This window comes from Nerophis ophidion, linkage group LG16, assembly GCF_033978795.1.
Source record: "Nerophis ophidion isolate RoL-2023_Sa linkage group LG16, RoL_Noph_v1.0, whole genome shotgun sequence".
Classification (NCBI taxonomy): domain Eukaryota; kingdom Metazoa; phylum Chordata; class Actinopteri; order Syngnathiformes; family Syngnathidae; genus Nerophis; species Nerophis ophidion.
The window spans coordinates 11,803,376-11,823,230 of NC_084626.1; the positions used below are offsets into that span (position 1 = coordinate 11,803,376).

Below are 19,855 nucleotides of genomic sequence, written 5' to 3' on the forward strand. Positions count from 1 at the left end.
AAGCTGGGATCGAGGGTCGAGGTAGGCAAGCAGAGATCCGGGTGGAGGTTGTGAGGCAAGGCAAGATCACAGGCAACAGGGAAGACACTGTAGAAGACACAAGGGACATCAAACACGGGAACCAGGAAGAGCACAAAAAAGTTAACAAGGAACGAGGGAGGGGTGTCAGACGTGATGCTTACTGTGAAAGATTGGCTACGTTCTGGCAAAGGTCTCCTGTGTCCGCTGGCTTTTATGCCGCTCCCTCTCGTCAGGTTCAGGTGTGCTGATTTGCAATTGTCTGCAGCTTTGTCGCTGCGTTGGCGTGTCTGGGCACGCAGCCAGTGGACGAATTGGGAAACTCAGCTGCTGGAGAAAAGCGGGTTCGAGACAATTTCATGACGGGCGGTGAAATGTCAAGTTTTTAAAGGCTATTTTTGAAAACACAACTTGCTTGTTTTGACTCCTATGAAAGTGTGGGAATTAAAAGACCAGCGAATTAAACAGTGCAAGTGTACAGTATATCATGCTGTGTCCCGTTCCCCACTTTGAAGGGAAAAACTGCACCGTCTCGTGGACCGACTCCAAAAAACCCATCAAACGAGATCAAGAAAGAGAACTCCAGTGAGAAGTCTCGAGGTAACCTGAATTCTATTAACATATCTCAAGTACTTTGTGTATCTCAACAAGCGTTTTTATTTGTGTCTAAATGCAGGCGTGTGTGCTTTCTGTCGGAAGCCTATAATGTTTTCTGAAGAGGTGGTAAACGCCTTAGATCGGCATTACCATACAGGCTGCTTCAGGTGCAGGTCTTGTCTGTGCCTTCTGGCGGGGAAAACCTTCTACCACAAGGCGGAAATCCCTGAATGTGAGAAGTGCAACGAGGTAGGCCGTCTTTGACTCGGGTTGCCAACTGCCTGAAAAAGGAACAAGGGACATCTTGCATCTTGGTCGAACTAACAACGTTTTTTTTTTTTTAGTTGTGTGAAAGCATTTTTATAATATCCACTAAGGTTGAAGGACTCAACAGGACTCTTCTTCTTTGTTGAAGATGTTTCAGTCTTGTATCCATTCAACCTCTGTGGATTATACGACCTTATAACTGACATTCAACACACATATACTATTTGACCGCAGACAGAATTTAATTAGATGTGCAGGTTTTGGATTAATACTAACACATAGGAAACGATAATTTTTCATTAAGGCTACATAACTAAATTAACTGAATATAATAAATATGTTTTGTCTTGAATAGAAATTATTCCTGCTTAACTTAACAGAATAAAGATAAAGATAGTATCTGTTATGTACGTGAGGAGTGGAAGGAGACGACACCACGAAAAAGTTCAGATTACCAGGCTTATTGTAACCTTTGATGATTGTGTGGGAGGTGTATGATACTCTGTGATGTTTGCAGGACTAAGTGTGAAATTAACCATGTAAATAATACAAGAGGTGTGAAGTTAACCATGTAAATAAAACCAGGGGATGTTGTACATGCGTGATGGGTGAAATCTTCGTCAGTACAAGAAGGCGAAGCACAAAGGAAGTCCGAAGACAGGCAGGAAGTCGAGGGCAGGACAGAAGCGACAAGTTCCGTGTCCAGGCAAAAAGTGTCAAGGATCGAGGGAGGCAGTCCAAAATCCGGATGGAGGTCGAGGTACAGAGCTCGAGCACACAGAACAAGGCAGGCACTGCGAGGGAGACAAGGGACATGAGTTAATAAGAAAAAAAGGAACACAGAGAACAAGAGCGAGGACAACAAGAGGGAAGCTAGAGACTACTGAGAGTTAACGACGTTCCAGCATAGGTTCCAAGGAGTGACTGGTCTTTATGCTGTCCTCCTGGGTGCGCTGATTGCTGACAGTCTGCAGCTGCACCGTAGCGTGGACGCAAAGCGCTCGGCGCGTGCGGGAGGGCGGAGGGTTGGGGGTTGTCCTGGCATGCTGCCAGACAGAGTGTTGGACCTTGCTGTGGGAGGATTGTGGGTTCGAGACCGCGCCGTGACAGTATCAATCTCACACAGACTCATGAGACATTTTGAGAGATAATAAGAAAGCCACAAATCCCTTTCCCATCAACAACAATGCTAATCAAGCAGACTTTGTGAGTAGACAACAGCGATCCCTTTAAACAATTATGATCCAGAACCTTAGATTTTTAGCCCGAACACAAAAAGGATGAGCAATAAGTTTTAGAAACAGAGTGCTCAAGGGATGACTTGGTAGACTTGACAGGTCTGCATGGTTGGCCACGGCTATAAGAACAGCTGGTAGGCAACACGTCACAGTGGTCACATGACTCTTCTGAAGAAGACTGCATATGACAGTCGAAACATGTCAGGTAAAGAATTTGAAAGAGTGGAAGGAGAAATTATTTTGTGTTCCCCCACTCTCAACTCTTACTATAAATATTACAATTTCTCTATAAAATAGTTTCAACTACACCTTTGCATGATATTGTAAGCTTTTTATACGATGATTATGATTCCTGAGCGTGCTAGCGAGGTGTATAATATAGCCAGGAAGAGTCATGAATGCAAAGGATTCTGGGTATTTGTTGTGTTGCGTTTATGTTGTGTTACTGAGAGGATGTTCTCCCGAAATGTGTTTGTCATTCTTGTTTGGTGTGGGTTCACAGTGTGGCGCATATTAGTAAGAGTGTTAAAATTGTTTATATCACAACCATCAGTGTACTCTGTATCACCCAGTATGCCCTGCAGTCGTGTGCGTGTGTCTGCGGAAGTAAAATACTACATGTTGCTGGACTGGCAAGCAGTTTGCACATGTTGTTGGAGGCGTCAAAGACAAATGCCTCATAGCACGCCCTTATTCTCGTTAATTGGTGGGGCACCAGCAGATTTCCGCGAGAATGATAGCGGCTCCTATTGTCTTCGTTACTTTGTAACACCGGTCAAAATGGCTCTTTGAGTGGTAAAGGTTGCCGATCCCTTTTCTATGTATATTAAAAATTTCCGAATGGTTCAACTGCCACCCGCCCGAATCTATTTAAAATCTATTTATTCGTCATGTCACCCGCCCGACCCGCGGTTTATCACGGACTCCGCGGATGAGACAGCAAACCGCGCATCTCTACTACCAACCGAGCTATACCACCTCCTTGTGACTCTCAGTGGTACTTCAATTTGAACTTTATTACCATTAAAGAAAACCACAATTGGTTGGCGGTGTCAATGTGTTACCGTATAAGAAAGCGTCTTCAAACTTTTGAGTGGTAGAGACATCTTTGCGTTATTAGCATGGACGTGTCAACTTTTTTGGATTGTTCCTCGGGTACACCTGGATGCTCACTAAGCAGTGTGATAGATAGATAGATAGATAGATAGATAGATAGATAGATGGATAGATAGATAGATAGATAGATAGATAGATAGATAGATAGATAGATAGATAGATAGATAGATAGATAGATAGATAGATAGATAGATAGATAGATAGATAGTACCTTATTGATTCCTTCAGGATGTCTCTCTTTGCAACTTTAGTTTGTAACAAAATTGTAAAGATTGGTACTCTGTGTGGTTTGTATTCATCCAGAAATGAACTGACGTCAAATCTTGTCTCCACATTGTTGCAGGCCAGTCTTGAAATTTGCTTCTCTTGTGGCCACAAGATCCGAGCCAAAATAATTCGTGCACACCAGCGAACGTACCATGTTTCTTGTTTCATCTGCGTGACGTGTAAACAGCCGCTGAATGAATATGTCCAGGATGATAATGGAAAAGTGTATTGTCCCCTGGACTACAACAGGTACAACAAGATGTTCTTTTTTGTCCGTTTCATGTCATTTTTCGGTAACACTTTAGTATGGGGAACACATATCCACCATTAATTAGTTGATTATTAACATGCAAATTAGTACTATATTGGCTCTTAATTAGTCATTATTAAGTACTTGTTAATGCCTTATTCTGCATGGCCTTATTATACAACCAGTAGACCATTAACTAAGGGTCTTCCCTCAATAACCTCAGAATTATTTCTTATTAGTTCCCTAACCCTAACCCTTACATGTTCCTTTAATGTCCAAATAACTCTAAATAAAGTATTTGTTACTTTAATAAGCAACTAATTAATGATTGATTGGTTGAAACTTTTATTAGTAGATTGCTCAGTACAGTACATATTCCACACAATTGACCACAAAATGGTCACACTCCAATACAATTTTCAACTTATTTAAGTCGGGGTCCACGTAAATCAATTCATGGTGCAAATATATACTATCAGCATAATACAGTCATAACACAAGTTAATCATCAGAGTATATACATTTAATAATTTACATTATTTACAATTCAGGGGGTGGGATGCGGAGGGGGTTGGGGCGGAGGGTTAGGTTTGGTTGATATCAGTACTTCATCCATCCATCCATTTCCTACCGCTTATTCCCTTTGGGTTCCGGGGGGCGCTGGTGCCTATCTCAGCTACAAACGGGTGAAAGGCGGGGTACAGACTGGACAAGTCGACACCCCATCACAGATCAGCACTTCAGTCCTCAACAATTGCATCATCTGAGAAATGGACATTGAAACAGTGTAGGTCTGAGTTGGTAGGATATGTACAGCGAGCAGTGAACATGGTGAGCTCAGAAAGCATAAGAACAAATATATACATTTGATTGATTACAATCCGAGGAGGTGGGATGTAGAGGGGGGAGGGTGTTTGTTTAGGGTTGAAGTTGACTGCGGTTTTGAAGGAAGATAGAGATGCACTTTCTTTTATGCCTGTTGGGAGTGCATTCCACATTGATGTGGCATAGAAAGAGAATGAGTTAAAACCTTTGTTAGATCGGAATCTGGGTTTAACGTGGTTTGTGGAGCTCCCCCTGGTGTTGTGGTTATGGCGCTCATTTACGTTATGGAAGCAGTTTGACATGCACTTCGGTATCAGGGAGGTGTACCGAATTTTATAGACTAGGCTCAGTGCAAGTTGTTTTACTCTGTCCTCCACCCTTTGCTAGCCCACTTTGGTGAAGTGGGTAGGAGTGAGGTGTGATCTGGAGTGGAGGTCTAGAAGTAACCTGACTAGCTTGTTCTGGAGTGTTTGGAGTCTAGATTTAAGGGTTTTGGAGGTGTTGGGTTACCTGGAGGTGCATGTGAATATGTTTCCCATACTAAAGTGTTATTAATTTTTGTTGCGTTACTCCACTATACATGATTATTCATGTACATTTTTTAAATGTCAATGCCCACTTCTTTTGTGATTCACTGGCAGTTAAATAACTGTACTTCCTTTTTCAACAGGTGTAAAAAAACATTTTCCTCTCAATCAACTTATGCCTTAAGCAAAAATCCCAAACACATAAGGTTGTTTTTTTTGTTTTGTTTTTAACCCTTTGGAGTTTTTTTTTATACAAATGATGTAATGTTTGTCAATTAGTATACATTTACATGAGGTATTTTACTCATTTAAACCTGTGACATTATCTGATCGAAAGGCCTTTAAAATGGTCAAAATTTGAAAAAACAACAACACACAAACAAAAACATATTGATAGCTTTGTTTAAGACTGAAGTTTATTGAGAAATTTAAGCACAAAAAAATTACAAAACTATATGTCTCCTAATTGTTTTTAGGCAAAATGTAAGGACTTTCATGTTTTGTTTGGCTTTGAAGGTATTTCAAGATCGAGTGTCTCCGGAGGCTTAATAAACAAGTGGGAAAATAATATATTACTGTACTGGTCCGAGTATAAGACATCACTGAATCAAAAAGTGTTTTGGGAAAAAAATAAAAATGAATGGTTTTTCACAAAAAAAAAGTATCTACATCAACTATATGATTTGCCTGAGAAGCTGGACAAGACAAAAAAAAATAAAAAATTTATATACATGTATATATATTTTTTTAAGAGCTGTTGTTTGGTTAATTAGCCTCATATCTGTTTGTTAACTTGCCTCACACTTTTTTCCAAGTGGCTCATGCCAGGTCACCGGTATGAGTGGAGGAAGTAGTGCTTTGTATGAACCCCTTTTTTTGCTTAAAAAATGTCTTATGTTCGGGTCAATGTTGTTGCATTGTATAATAATTAATATGATATAAAGTCTGTCTATCTGTGTTGGCCCTGCGATGAGGTGGCGACTTGTCCAGGGTGTACCCTGCCTTCCGCCCGATTGTAGCTGAGATAGGCGCCAGCGCCCCCCGCGACCCCGAAAGGGAATAAGCGGTAGAAAATGGATGGAAATGGATAATGATGCCCTTTCTAACGTGTCCTCTAAATTGTTTTTCATCAAAGGGTGCGTGCCAAGACATGCGGTGCTTGTCACAAGCTAATCATATCCAAGGATGGAAGTATTCCAGAATACGTTCAACTTGATGGACGTGCCCTCCACAATGAATGCTACAAATGTGAGGTACAGTATATCATTACAGATTGTCATACAAATAATAGTCATTTCTGTCTTTCTTATTCATCTCTTCTTTTCACTACAGGGCTGTGACTTTCAGTTCTCTCCTGAAGACAGCTGCTATCCTTTGAATGGACGAGTACTTTGCCTGGATTGTTACAAAAGGAACCAGAACTAATGCAATAAGGATTGAGAATTAATTTTTTTTGTGCATTTAATGTAGAATCATACTTTGCATAACCCATATCTCGCTGAGATACACATAGGAGATAACTCTCAATTTGACTCCACATTAAAAAGTTGTCATTAGATCGTGAGATTAATGCTTTATCGTAACAAAAAACAATCCAATATGTGACAAAATCGACTTTTCTGTCAGCCACAAAACTCAAGCCACAACTCATGTAAATGTGATCATGTTTGTCTCGTGTTTGTTTTTGCTTCAACGTGAGTTAATCATACCGATATCATTTACACTATACAGTTCTTATTTGTAATGACATGTATTATGTATCAAAACTATGCCTATTATCAATATTGTTGTTAATTCTTTCGATATTGTTGCTTTTAATAATTTTTGGGTTTCCTTTTAATGAGTAAAAACATATTTTAAAAGCTTACTTCAGCGATGGAATGCGCTATCTATAGTAAGGGTGCACAAAAAAATGTATTGAGATCCAAATTTCAATTTTGTTTTAATCTATTCCGCTTCCAAATACCTTTTTTTAGTACTGTACAGTATTTATGTCTTCTCAATTGCTTATGTGTACATTTATATCTTCAGTATTGTTAAGCTGGGATTGGGTTAGAGTTGGGGTTGCTCTGTTTTCTTTAATTAGTGATTAACATTCTGTGATTTTTTTAAATAAAATTTGAAAAATTGTTTTTTAGGCCAACAATGTGTGTGTAAGTCATTTGTCAGCAGACTAGACTATATTTTCTAACTTGTAACCAGTTTTGAAAATGTTTTATTGTAATTTACATAACAAAGAATGTATTACGATTATTGTGTTGATTCTGAATCAAATCGTCACCCCAGAAATCAGAATTGGTGCCCAAAGATTCCCACCTCTAGTAAATACTGTATGTGAACTCCCTGGTAGGAGGGATCTTATTGTCAATGCACAAGTACAAAACTCAAAACCAGTGAAGTTGTCACTGTCTTGTCTGTGTGATCATGTTTTGTTTTAGTCGTGTTCGGTTTTGTTTTTGGACTCTTTGTGCACTTTTTTCACCATAGCAACCCATTACTTTCACGTGTTGAGTCTCGCACCTGTTTTCACTGATCATGTCACTGCGATTTAAGCCGGTCTGTTTCTGTTGTTCGTCCTGGCAACATCACCATCTATCCCTATCGATCACCCTTATTCTCCCTTCATGCCATGCCATGCCTGTTAATCATACTGTCCATAGTTTTCCTCCTGCCCATACCACGTAAGTTTTTGGTTTATTTATGTCACAGTTATTGAGTTTTGTTTTTTGTCCATAGTTTTGCCTTTGTGCTAGTTTTTGTTTTCATTAGTCAAGTTTGCTCTCCGCCATTGTGTGCGCCTTTTGTTTGCCTTTTTTTTTTCAGCTGTAGTATAAAATAAAAGGTGTCTTTACCTTCACGCCTTGCCCGCTTCAACTTTCGCTTTGCACCTCGGGAAAACAATCCACCCCCAAGTCCAAATCATGACAGATGTTGCTAGCAGCAAAACGTTTTCCCTGCAACCGTCTTGGAGTCAATGGAAGAAGGAAGGTGGGAGGCGTCAAGGGCCATGGAGGACCGGGACCTCATGTGGAGTCCAAGCGGCAAGCTAATCCCGATTAGTTCCATGTGGTCAGGGGACAGCGCAGCGTCACAGCAGTCCCGGAAGCACTGCTCCCGACAAAGGACGTCAGGGAAGGCTTCCCCGAGCGGACAGGACGTGTCGCTCCCGCAAAATCCTCCCCCTCCAGGCGGGAATAGGCTACAGGCTTCCTCAGGACAATGTCACGCCACCGTCAGTGGATGACATAACGGACCAGGATTTTTTTTTCTGAAATTTTTTTCTTTTTCTTCACCCACTCGATGTCAGGTAGAAACAAAAAAACGTTTTGGACAATTTAAAGGGGAGGATTCTGCCCCCCTCCTGAACTCCCTCCACCCACCCCAAAAGACTGTTCCAGACAACGGGGAGCGCGTCTGGTATCCGCTCCTTGAGGGGGGGGCTAGGGCTGAGAGCTTAGCGTCATGCCAAGCCACATCCTCTAGCACGGCCGCCACCACCAGTTCTTCGGCCTGCCAAGCCACAGCTGCCATCCCAGCCACCACCACCACCAGTCTTTCGGCCTGCTAAGCCGCAACCTCCGGTCCGGCCACCACCACCGGTCTTTCGGCCTGCCATGCTGCAACCCCCAGCTAGGCCACCTCCACCTGCACCACGGCTAGCACCTGTCGCTGCTCCAAGGCTAGCTCCACGGCTAGCTGCACCACGGCTAGCACCTGTTGCTGCTCCAAAGCTAGCACCACGACCTGCACTACGGCTAGCACCAGCTCCAAGGCTAGCACCAAGTCCAAGGCTAGCACCAAGCCAAAGGCTAACACCAAATCCAAGTCCAAGGCTAGCACCAAGTCCAAGTCCACAGCTACCAACAAGGCCACAGCTAGCACCAAGTCCACGCCAAGCTCCAGTGCCTGCACCACGCCGGGCCCCAGTGCCTGCATCACGCCGGGCTCCAGTGCCTGCATCACGCCGGGCTCCAGTGCCTGCACCACGCCGGGCACCAGTGCCTGCACCACGCCTGGCCCCAGTGCCTGCTCCACAACAGGTACCATTACTTGCTCCACGCCAAGCCCCAGTGCCTGCTCTACGCCAAGCTCCAGTGCTTGCACCACGCCAAGCTCCAGTGCCTGCACCACGCCAAGCTCCAGTGCCGCCAGTAGCTGCACCACGCCGCCAAGCTCCAGTGCCGCCAGTACCTGCACCACGCCGCCAAGCTCCAGTCCGGCCAGTTGCTGCATCACGCGGCCAAGCTCCAGTGCCGCCAGTAGCTGCTCCACGCGGCCAAACTCCAGTGTCGCTGGGCGTGAGTTCATCTGGGATGAACTGATGCAAAGTGGAAAATTGTCCTGTGGTCTGAAGAGTCCACATTTCAAAATGTTTTTGGAAAACTGTGGACGTCGTGTCCTCCGAATCAAAGAGGAAAAGAAGCTCGAGGCGCAAAGATCAAAAGGAACCAAGGTTCTTTTCATGGACACTCCAGCTTATTTCAGCAAGACAATGCCGAGCCATGTTCTGCACGTGTTACAACAGCGTGGCTTCGTAGTAAAAGAGTGCAGGTACTAGACTGGCCTGCCTGTAGTCCAGACCTGTCTCCCATTGACAATGTGTGGCACATTATGTAGCCTAAAATACCACAACGGAAACCCCGAACTGTTGAACAACGTAACCTGTACATCAAGCAAAAATGGGAAATAATTCACCCTGAAAAGCTTCAAAAACAGGTCCCCTCATCTCCCAAACGTTTACTGGGTGCTGTTAAAAGGAAAGGCCATTAAACACAGTGGTAAAATGCCCTTGTGCCAACTTTTTTGCAGTGTTTTGCTGCCAATCTCAGTTAATGATTATATGAAGAAAAAAAAATTATGTTTCTCAGCTTGAACATTAAATATATTTTCTTTGCAGTCTATTCAATTGAATATAAGTTGAAAAGGATTTGCAAATCATTGTATTCAGTTTTTATTTGCCATTTACACAAGGTGTCAACTTCACTGGATTTAGTTTTTTTTAGAGCAAAATGGCATTTTCAGCTCAAATCCATTCAAGAGCAGACATGTATTGTACGGGGTGACAAAACAGGAACGCTAATTGGTCGCCACTTACATAAAAGGTGGGTACAAGGTGGATGTTGCCAGACGTCGTCGTCACATCAACACCTGTAAAAGCTGAGTGACTGACTAAACTATCTAGTAGATACAACCATGGCACTACTACAACACACCTGAAACAGTTATCAATATTATTTTTTACTTACCCATCCATTTAATCCACTATATCATCTTCCCTAGTGTGCCACTTATTGGCTCGCCAGTGTCTGACCATGTCTGTGACCCAGACCACTCTGGCTGCAGTGCCCTAGGAGTGTGTAACTCCACATTCAAACCCGGTCAAATTTATTTGTGCATCTGGTTTGTGGTAGGAATGTCTCATCAACACAAAAGCAAAAAAGTTACCCACATATGCAAATCCAATACAAATACAAATACCAAATCAAGCATAGTTATATTCAAATCTCAAATACAGTATATAATTACAAATACACGTTTATTTTTACAAATTCTTGATTTGTTTGTCACATTTTTATATTTATACATTTTATTTGTGGGCAGCATGGTGAAACAGAGCATGTGCATGTACCTCACAATACGAAGGTCCTGAGTTCAATCCCGGGCTTGAGATCTTTCTGTGTGGAGTTTGCATGTTCTCCCCATGATTGCATGGGTTCCCTCCAGGTACTCCGGCTTCCTCCCACCTCCAAAGACATGCACCTGGGGATAAGTTGATTGGCAACACTAAATTGGACCCGGTGTGTGAATGTGAGTGTGAATGTGGTCTGTCTATCTGCGATGAGGTGGCGACTTGTCCAGGGTGTACCCCGCCCGAATGCAGCTGAGATAGGCTCCAGCAACCCCCCCCCCCCCCAAGACTTTCCTCTCCTCAGCCACTTCGTCCAGCTCCTCCCAGGCCAGCCGGGAGAAATAGTCTTACCCACGTGTCCTGGGTCTTCCCCGTGGTCTCCTACCGGTTGGACGTGCCCTAAACACCTCCCTAGCGAGGTGTGCAGGTGACATCCTGACCAGATGCCCGAACCACCTCATCTGGCTCCACTCGAAGTGGAGAAGCAGCGGCTTTACTTTGAGCTCCTCCCGGATGGCAGAGCTTCTCACCCTATCTCTAAGGGAGGGACCCGCCACCCGGCAGAGGAAACTCATTTCGGCCGCTTGCACCCGTGATCTTGTCCTTTCGGTCATAACCCAAAGCTCATGACCATATGAGGATGGGAACATAGATCGACCGGTAAAATGAGAGCTTTGCCTTCCGGCTCACCTCCATGGGAGGGGCCATAGAGGTCGGGTGCATTGTGAGCTGGGCGGCAGCCGAAGGCAGGGCACTTGGCGGATGTAAAAATATATTTACAAATAAGCGTTTATTCATACCAAATTATATATTTATTTGTATATATCATTTGTATTTGTATATTTATTAATATATGCAAATGTATAAATATCATCCATCCATCCCATCCCTATTTGTCAGGGGTTGGCAACCCAAAACGTTGATAGAGCCATATTGGACCAAAAATACAAAAAAATTATCCGTCTGTAGCCACAAAAAATAAAAAGCTGTGTCAAAGTGTTATAATGAAGGCAACACATGATGTAAGTGTCTATAATAGCTATAATAGCCTACTATCAAAATGACTACGTCTCAAAGGCTGAAGTAAATCTTTGATGACAGAAATGTTGAAATTTTATATTTATGCTACACAATTTTACAACATTAGAATCTATTAGTAAATCAGAGGCTACTGAGAAGGTGAGATAACTCCTGGAAATTACTGGCTTGTAATGGCCAAAGGTATAGATGTGTGTGTCCAAGTTAAACGAAACAGCAGGGTGTCTTCTTGTAATAGATTTATTGCAATCTTTGGCAAGCTAGGTAACGTTTGCTGTGGTCTGGAGCAACATAGCACACAAACAACTCTCTGAAATGCAGCCAGATAATATGTCATGAGATATACACAACCAAATTATATAAAAAGATGATAAAAGTAAAGGATATTAAATGAGCCTAAATATACCTACAAATCAGGCATAATGATGCAATATGTACATACAGCTAGCCTAAATAGCATATTCGCATTGATTAGCTTGCAGTCATGCTCTGACCAAATATGCCTGATGAGCACTCCAACAAGTCAATAACATCAACAAAGCACATTTGTGCATTCACGCACGGCATAAAACGTTTGGTGGACAAAATGCGCCAAAGAAGGAGTGGAAGATTTTACATGTACACAAACTGTTGCGTCACAGTCCACACTATAGTGAGTTCAAGAACCGCCCAAAATTAGTAGGAAAAAACGATGTTTACCACATCTCTTTTGCCACATCCACGACTTGAGGTTTATCAGGTGTTGGCACTACTACTACTAAAATTAGATTTTCTTATTTAAACGGGGATAGCAGGTCCATTCTATGTGTCACACTTGATCATTTCACGATATTGCCATATTTTTGCTGAGAGGATTTAGTAGAGAACATCCACGATAAAATTTGCAACTTTCGGTGCTAAGAGAAATGCCCTGCCTCTCCTGGAAGTCGCAGACGATGACGTCACATGTTTGACGGCTCCTTACATATTCACATTGTTTTAAATGGGAGCCTCCAACAAAAAGTGCTATTCGGGCATAGAAAACGACAATTTCCCCATTAATTTGAGCGAGGATGAAAGATTCGTGTTTGAAGATATTGATAGCGACGGACTAGAAAAAAAAACGCGATTGCATTGGGATGGATTCAGATGTTTTTAGACACATTTACTAGGTTGATTCTGTGAAATCCCTTATCTTTCTATTGTGTTGCTAGTGTTTTAGTGACTTTAATATTACCTGATAGTCGGAAGGGTGTGTTGACGCACAGTGTCTCAGGGGAGTCGACGGCAGCTATCGACGGCACAAACTCAGCTTTTTTCCGGTAAAAACTGACTTTTTAACCACAATTTTCTCACCGAAACCTGCTGGTTGACATGTGGTCGGGATCCATGTTCTCTTGACCACGCTCTGATCCATAGGAACGTTTCACCTCCAGGAATTTTAAGCAAGAAATCACTGTGTTTGTGTGGCTAAAGGCTAAAGCTTCCCAACTCCATCTTTCTACTTTGACTTCTCCAATATTAATTGAACAAATTGCAAAGGATTCAGCTACACAGATGTCCAAAAAACTGTATAATTATGCCGTTAAAACAGACGACATTTAGCTGTGTGTGTGTGCGCAGCGCTCATACTTCCTAAAAACCCGTGACGTCTTGTGTACACGTCATCATTACACAACTTTTGGAAGACGAAACTCCCAGGAAATTTAAAATTGTAATTTAGTAAACTAAAAAGGCCGTATTGGCATGTGTTGCAATGTTAATATTGCATCATTGATATATAAACTATCAGACTGCGTGGTGGGTAGTAGTGGCTTTCAGTAGGCCTTTAAGAGCCGCGGGTTGCTGACCCGTGATATAAATTGATGTGAGACAATTCGACTTCCATAGAGCCGCGTCCTCCCGCCCCTAAGAGGCGCGCGCATTACGTGAACACGCAGCCTGCTCCCCCGCCCCCCGGACGCGCGCTCCCGTTGCCGTGTGGAGGACGCCGCGGCGAGTAAAGCTACACTACAGCAGCACGCTAGCGACACTTTAGCTCGGCTAGCATCAGGCGAGCAGGCCCGCTCCTCCTCAGAGTGGATCGTCGCTCATTTTCTTCCGACGGACCTCCGACCGGCTGGGATTAGACAACGTGCCGGAGCATATGTATGTGAAGGGGGAAAGACTAGCGCAAGATGGTTCGGGAAACCAGACACCTTTGGGTGGGGAATTTACCCGAACACGTCCGAGAGGATAAAATTGTGGAGCATTTTAAACGGTAGGTTACGCAAGAGGAGCTCCTGTGTTGGCGGAGCAGCCCGCCATGTATAACACGGTTAGCATGCCAGCTGCTAACGTTAGCATGTGTAAAGTTTCAACCCAGCGAGGGAGTGCAGATTTTCCCCAAGCCGCGTCTTTGTTCGACTGCACAACATCGCCGTTTAAAGACGGCGTCGCACATAAAAAAAGTCTCACCCAACGCGACTGTTAACTATATTTACCGAATCGTACAACTTTTTTTTTTTTTTTGGCTAATGCCAAGAGACGCCGAAGCTAGCACCTGACCAACCATTTTGTGGAAGTCGGAACGTTTTAATCGTCACCGCCAACACAAACCTCAGCCCGCCTCGAATAGACAATAATGAATATAACTCAATGTTGCAATGCAACGTAAGTCACTAAGTCGTTGCGTTGGTCAACAATTATTGCCGTGCGAGAAACGTTCTTATCTTGGTCAGAATAGCGTGCAAACTGGGCCCGTCGTCAAATATTAGCTCGTGTTTAACCCCGCTTTTATCAAAGTTCTCCATCTTGCCTCTACCTAGCCTAAGTCTGCATGCACTAAATGGTGAGGGATTAAACAATATTTTTGTATTATTGGAAATGTTTTATGTCTCGGGAAGTCAGTGGCCACTTGAGGAACTCGTCAACAAACATCGTCTGGAAAATAAATAGGGTCAGCATGTCGTAGACTCTGCAAAATGCGACTTTTCATTACTAGTGGTACTATTAAAGCATGTATAAGCTCTATTCACAGGCCATGTGTTCCCTCTAAATATATAAATGGTTGATGTAACATGGAAGATTATTTTACATAAAAATGTGTCTTATTAGGAAAATAAGACAAACGTAAATATATGACAACCCCCTTTCGAGGACAATAGTCCTCATTATATGAAATTGTATTTCAAGTACCGTATTTTCCGCACTATAAGGCGCACCGGATTATGAGGCGCATCTTCAATGAATGGCCTATTTTAAAACTTTGTTCATTTACAAGGTGCACCGCATTATAAGACGCATAGAATAAGTGCTACAGTAGAGGCTGGGGTTACGTTATGCATCCTTTAGATGGAGCTGCGCTAAAGGGAATGTCAACAAAACAGTCAGGTCAGTCAAACTTTATTAATAGGTTACAAACCAGCGCTCTGACAACTCAGTTCACTCCCAAAATTAATAAACAGCTGTTTTTTTATTTTCCCCGATTCAATAAACGCGCAAAAAAAACAGTCTGATACTGTTACGGTAAATCAAACGTTGGTGCAATCACAATATAGTAACACTCGAAATAGGGTAAAGCAATAATATATCAATGACTAGACGTTGCTCAAACGATAATGTCACACAACACACAAAATAAACATGTAAAGCTCTTTATTTAGTTATTCCTCATCCGCGAATCCCTCAAATTCTTCTTCTTCAGTGTTCGAATCAAACAGTTGGGCGAATACGGCATCCAACATGCCTCTCGTTGAAGTCGTCATAAAAGGAGTCAGTGTCGCTGCTTTTAATGTTAAATTATCTCGCTGCTGCTCTTATCCCATGTTCTACTGTGTGACTGATCGCCTTGAGTTTAAACTCTGCGTTGTAAGCGTGTCTCTTAATAGGAGCCGTTTTGGGGTCTTTACATAAACACACAGAAACGGCACGTCTCCCGCAGTCATATATCCCAGCATGCACCGCGTGCTTGTTCTGCGAGGGAAAAAGAAGTCGACGGCTGCTTACCGTAGAAGAAGATGCGCATTTCTTCTACTACGGGGGGAAATGAAGTCGACGGCTGCTTACCGTAGTTGCGAGACCTGTTGTGGCTCAATGTTGGTCCATATGTAATGTGCACCGGATTATAAAATCTGAGGTTTTTAGGTGTGCCTTATAGTGCGGAAAATACGGTAATCATATATTTGATGATTCTGTCATCATAAAATTCAACCCAATGGTTTGTCTGGACACAAAATTTTTTATATATTTGATGCACATTTTGTTGCTATTTGCAAATCGTTTACACTTATTTGACCAAAGGCAGTAAAATATTTAAGGACATGCTGTGCTTACTACTTGACATTCAAATATTCCAAAAGAAAATGTCTTCTGGGTTCAATACTTTAATTTAAATATCCTGCTGATATTTTCCAGTTTAGATTTGATCAGAAGCATACTAAAATGTTTGTATAAAGCACATCATTGAAGAGATGTTAACGCTAACAGGGATTAAAACATAAAACCAGCAGTAAAATTACAGTAAAGAGAATGTATAAATTACAACTGTATAGGAGAAAACGCAAGCACCCATAGGTTTGTTGGTGTACACCTCTAGACTCCGAAGGTTATGTTTTTTTAGACAGTTTTCTCCGGGCGAAAAAATACCATCTATATTTTCTGCTCTACATCTCCAGAAATCCATTACTGTACTGTTTTTCTTGCATGATGAAAATATAAGTGTTCAAATTATTTTAATGTTTGATTTCTTCCATTTTAAGGTATGGACGTGTGGAAAGCGTTAAAGTCCTGCGGAAACGGGGGTCCGAGGGTGGCGTGGCAGCCTTTGTGGATTTTGTGGATATCAAAAGTGCTCAGAAAGCTCACAATGCCGTCAATAAGATGGGTGACAGGGACCTTCGGACTGACTACAATGAACCCGGGTCAGTCCCAAGTGCTGTTCGGGCACTTGACGACAGCTCCCCCACGAGCAGTCGAGAAGTTGCAGGATTCTCTCGGGGAACGGTTGGAACTGTGTTTGGCCCACCTGTGTCCCTTCACACCAGAGAGGGACGTTATGAACGGAGAATAGATGGGTAAGTGGACATGGTCTCCAACTCATCACATAGTTGGGTTTATTCCAGAGGGGTGTACATATACATCATATGGGTCACATAAAGGTAAATTAGGGATCGTTCCACTTGTCATCATAATTGACTTATCATGGCCATGGGATTAAACAAATTAACCACACATTATGATTTCTTAAGGTTACATTAATTCAAGGTCTTTATATGGATATTACACCCGAGAGAGGAATATACTGGTACGTTTTGGATTTATTTTGTTGGAAATTACCACTTGGAAGCTATTGGATCTTGAAAACATTTTTTCTCCAGAACACGGAATCTAACCTTTTTATTTTGACTTTCAAAACTGGAAGTAAATCTCCACCGTTACGGATTCACAGGTATTGGGTATATTCTATTGTAATCTTTTCAGGAATACCAACGTCTGGTTATCCTTTTGTCCAACTTGGCATCTGTTGATAGCAGGATTACATTTTTTCCTGCCATTTTTGCAACCTTGGATACAGGCTGTTCTGGATCTGGAACTTAATTGTTACAAGAGTCGACACCATCATATTTAGTGCCTTTTTTTTAAATTCAGGTCACGTAGCGTAACAAAATAAAATGGAAGCTCTACACAGAAGACCTGACAGGAGCACAGAGGATCCCAACAACCTGGCTGGAAAGTTTATGGAGCTATTCCTGACTTGGAGTGAATTCCATGAAGATCGAACAAGACGTGCATCATTGGGAGATACCCTTCTGGATGTATGTTGGATGTACTCATTTGAATCCGAATATGGATAGGTGTAGCTGCCATTCATTTGGATTACTTATGTGCGGATGTAGCTGTGTCAGGTTGCTGGAGCCCCCCCTAAAATAATCTTCTGAGATCCGAAGACAACTTTTCCAAAGTAATAACACACAATCAAGACCGGATACAATCCATGGAGCATGGATGTATGTCATATCCAGGAACTGGGATTGTACATTTTCTACAACGTGGTTTATATATCCAAACTATGACATGATCCTAGGAATACATTTTTGAAGCCTTTTTAAAGTGGATATTTTGAAAAACGCCTTTTGCTTGGATTGCATTGGGATATGTATATTTTTTCGCAATCTGTTAGTGTTTAGCTGCCCAGGAATAGACTGAATCATCCTAAAGTTCATCATCCTTTTTTTTTTTTAGCTTGTTTCTTTTGTTTTTCTGCTCTACATCTCCAGAAATCCATTAAGCAGTTCATTTCTGTAATTGTTTTCTTCTCCCGCCCCTCACCCAATGAAGAAAATTCAGTAGCCTAACAGTGGATTATCTGATGGCCTGGTACTTCTCAATAATCGAAGAGTAAATGATGGAAGAGAAACATTTTTTTTTGGCACATTTAGAATAATCGATTTTTCCCGAGTGCTTTTTCATTCTGGCTCTCTCATTCCGACCACCTAGGTTTTATTTGGATTAGTTTCAGTAACATCTTTCAAAAAGGTTAGTATTACTCTGTCCCCTGTTTGCATATTTATATTCCCTAATGTTTCTTAAATTGCAGCACTTTTAGATAAACATTGTTACACCTCATAAGTATGTATGTATATTCTGAATACATGGTGTCCACAAAGTCTTCAATTTAAAATGGGGTGCACAATAAGTTTTGGACAGAATTATTGTGTGGGATTGAGGAATAATGACATTTTACTGATAAATCCACTAACAATTGAAAATAACTGCTAAAACAAAAACTACTCCAATGAGGTAGGGCTGGGTGATATGGCCTTTTTTTAATATCGCGATTATTTTAGGCCATATCGCGATACATATCTCTATTTTTGCCTTAGCCTTGAATTAACACTTCAATGATTATATTATATTATACACTTCATACATATAATCTCAGCGGTGTGATTCTATGTGTCTACATTAAAACATTCTTGTTCATACCATTAATATATGCTCATTTTAGACTTTCATGCAGAGAAAGAAATCACAACTAAAATAATCACTTTTTTTTTTTTCATACGTTGTTGATCTGGAAATGTTTGTCTCTGCACTTTGATGGTGTGGGCCTGTGGCACCGAACGGAGATGTTGATATGCGGAGTAGGCACTCTTAATTCTCTAGCAGGTGACTTTTCAAATGATGCTACATATTAGCAGTAATGCTACTTTTTGTAGCAACGCTTGTGCCCCACACTTGACAAATTAAAGTTGTCTGTTCGACATATTCCCACTTGAACCCAAACCACCGCCAGACGATGGACTCCCTGCTGTTTTTCTTGGGAATTAATCTTTCCTTCATTTGTTACCATATTCGCACATTCTCTCTTTCGTATTACCACTCGCACGGCTGTGCTAGCATCACAGCTAACGTTACCCATGCTGCTACGTCTCTTCCCCGCGAGGGCGTATACGTATGTGACGTATGACGTGACAGTATGTGACGTATGTAAGAAGGTGCGCTTGCTCTCTGTGAGAAGTAGAGACAAGAAAAAGCAAGGAGAGCCTGTAGATAGCAAGATAGTACTTTATTGATTCCTTCAGGAGAGTTCCTTCAGGAAAATTAAAATTCCAGCAGCAGTGTACAGAGTTGAGGTCAATTTAAAAAAAAAAAAAAAAGTAAAAAGTTAATAATGGGGGTTTAAATGGAAACAAATTAGAGAAATCTGCGATGAGGTGGCGACTTGTCCAGGGTGTACACTGCCTTCCGCCCGATTGTAGCTGAGATAGGCGCCAGCGCCCCCCGCGACCCCTAAAGGGAATAAGCGGTAGAAAATGGATGGATGGATGGAAATTAGAGAAATATTTTGTTTCTATTTAAACCCCAGTAGTGTAGTGCAGGGGTCGGCAAACTATACCGCTCAAAGAGCCATTTTGACCCGTTTCACAAAATAAAGAAAACAATGGGACCCACAAAACTCTTTTGAAATTTATAACGAAGTAAAACGGCATGCAGTTTTTTTTTTTTTGCTTTGTGCTATGTACCAGGGGTCCCAGACACACGGCTTGCACTTAAATATGAAAATAGAATGTTGGTGCGACCCACGATTTTTATAAGAATGCCGATTGACAGCGTCACACTT

The 19,855-nt window shown here is 42.0% G+C and overlaps 2 protein-coding genes and 1 long non-coding RNA gene across 3 annotated transcripts in view; 2 read left to right on the forward strand and 1 right to left on the reverse strand.

The window, feature by feature from the left end:
• fblim1 (filamin binding LIM protein 1) overlaps window positions 1-7,268 on the forward strand; it is a 26,236-nt gene extending 18,968 nt beyond the window's left edge. The window contains exons 4-8 of the mRNA XM_061874246.1: window positions 534-618; window positions 695-864; window positions 3,580-3,752; window positions 6,241-6,358; window positions 6,438-7,268. Coding sequence (XP_061730230.1) covers window positions 534-618; window positions 695-864; window positions 3,580-3,752; window positions 6,241-6,358; window positions 6,438-6,530 — 639 coding nt within the window. The 3' untranslated portion in view covers window positions 6,531-7,268. The remainder of the gene's footprint in view (window positions 1-533; window positions 619-694; window positions 865-3,579; window positions 3,753-6,240; window positions 6,359-6,437) is intronic.
• On the reverse strand, window positions 4,118-13,375 carry LOC133534925 (uncharacterized). The gene is made up of 3 exons (XR_009802100.1): window positions 12,989-13,375; window positions 10,735-10,865; window positions 4,118-4,516 (listed from the first exon to the last, which is right to left on the reverse strand). It is a non-coding gene; the product is annotated as an uncharacterized LOC133534925 (long non-coding RNA).
• A 293-nt stretch (window positions 13,376-13,668) lies between these two features.
• The window catches only part of si:ch1073-335m2.2 (msx2-interacting protein), a 37,527-nt gene continuing 31,340 nt past the window's right edge, over window positions 13,669-19,855 (forward strand). Inside the window, 2 exon segments of the mRNA XM_061874247.1 lie at window positions 13,669-14,011; window positions 16,491-16,805. Coding sequence (XP_061730231.1) covers window positions 13,929-14,011; window positions 16,491-16,805 — 398 coding nt within the window. The 5' untranslated portion in view covers window positions 13,669-13,928.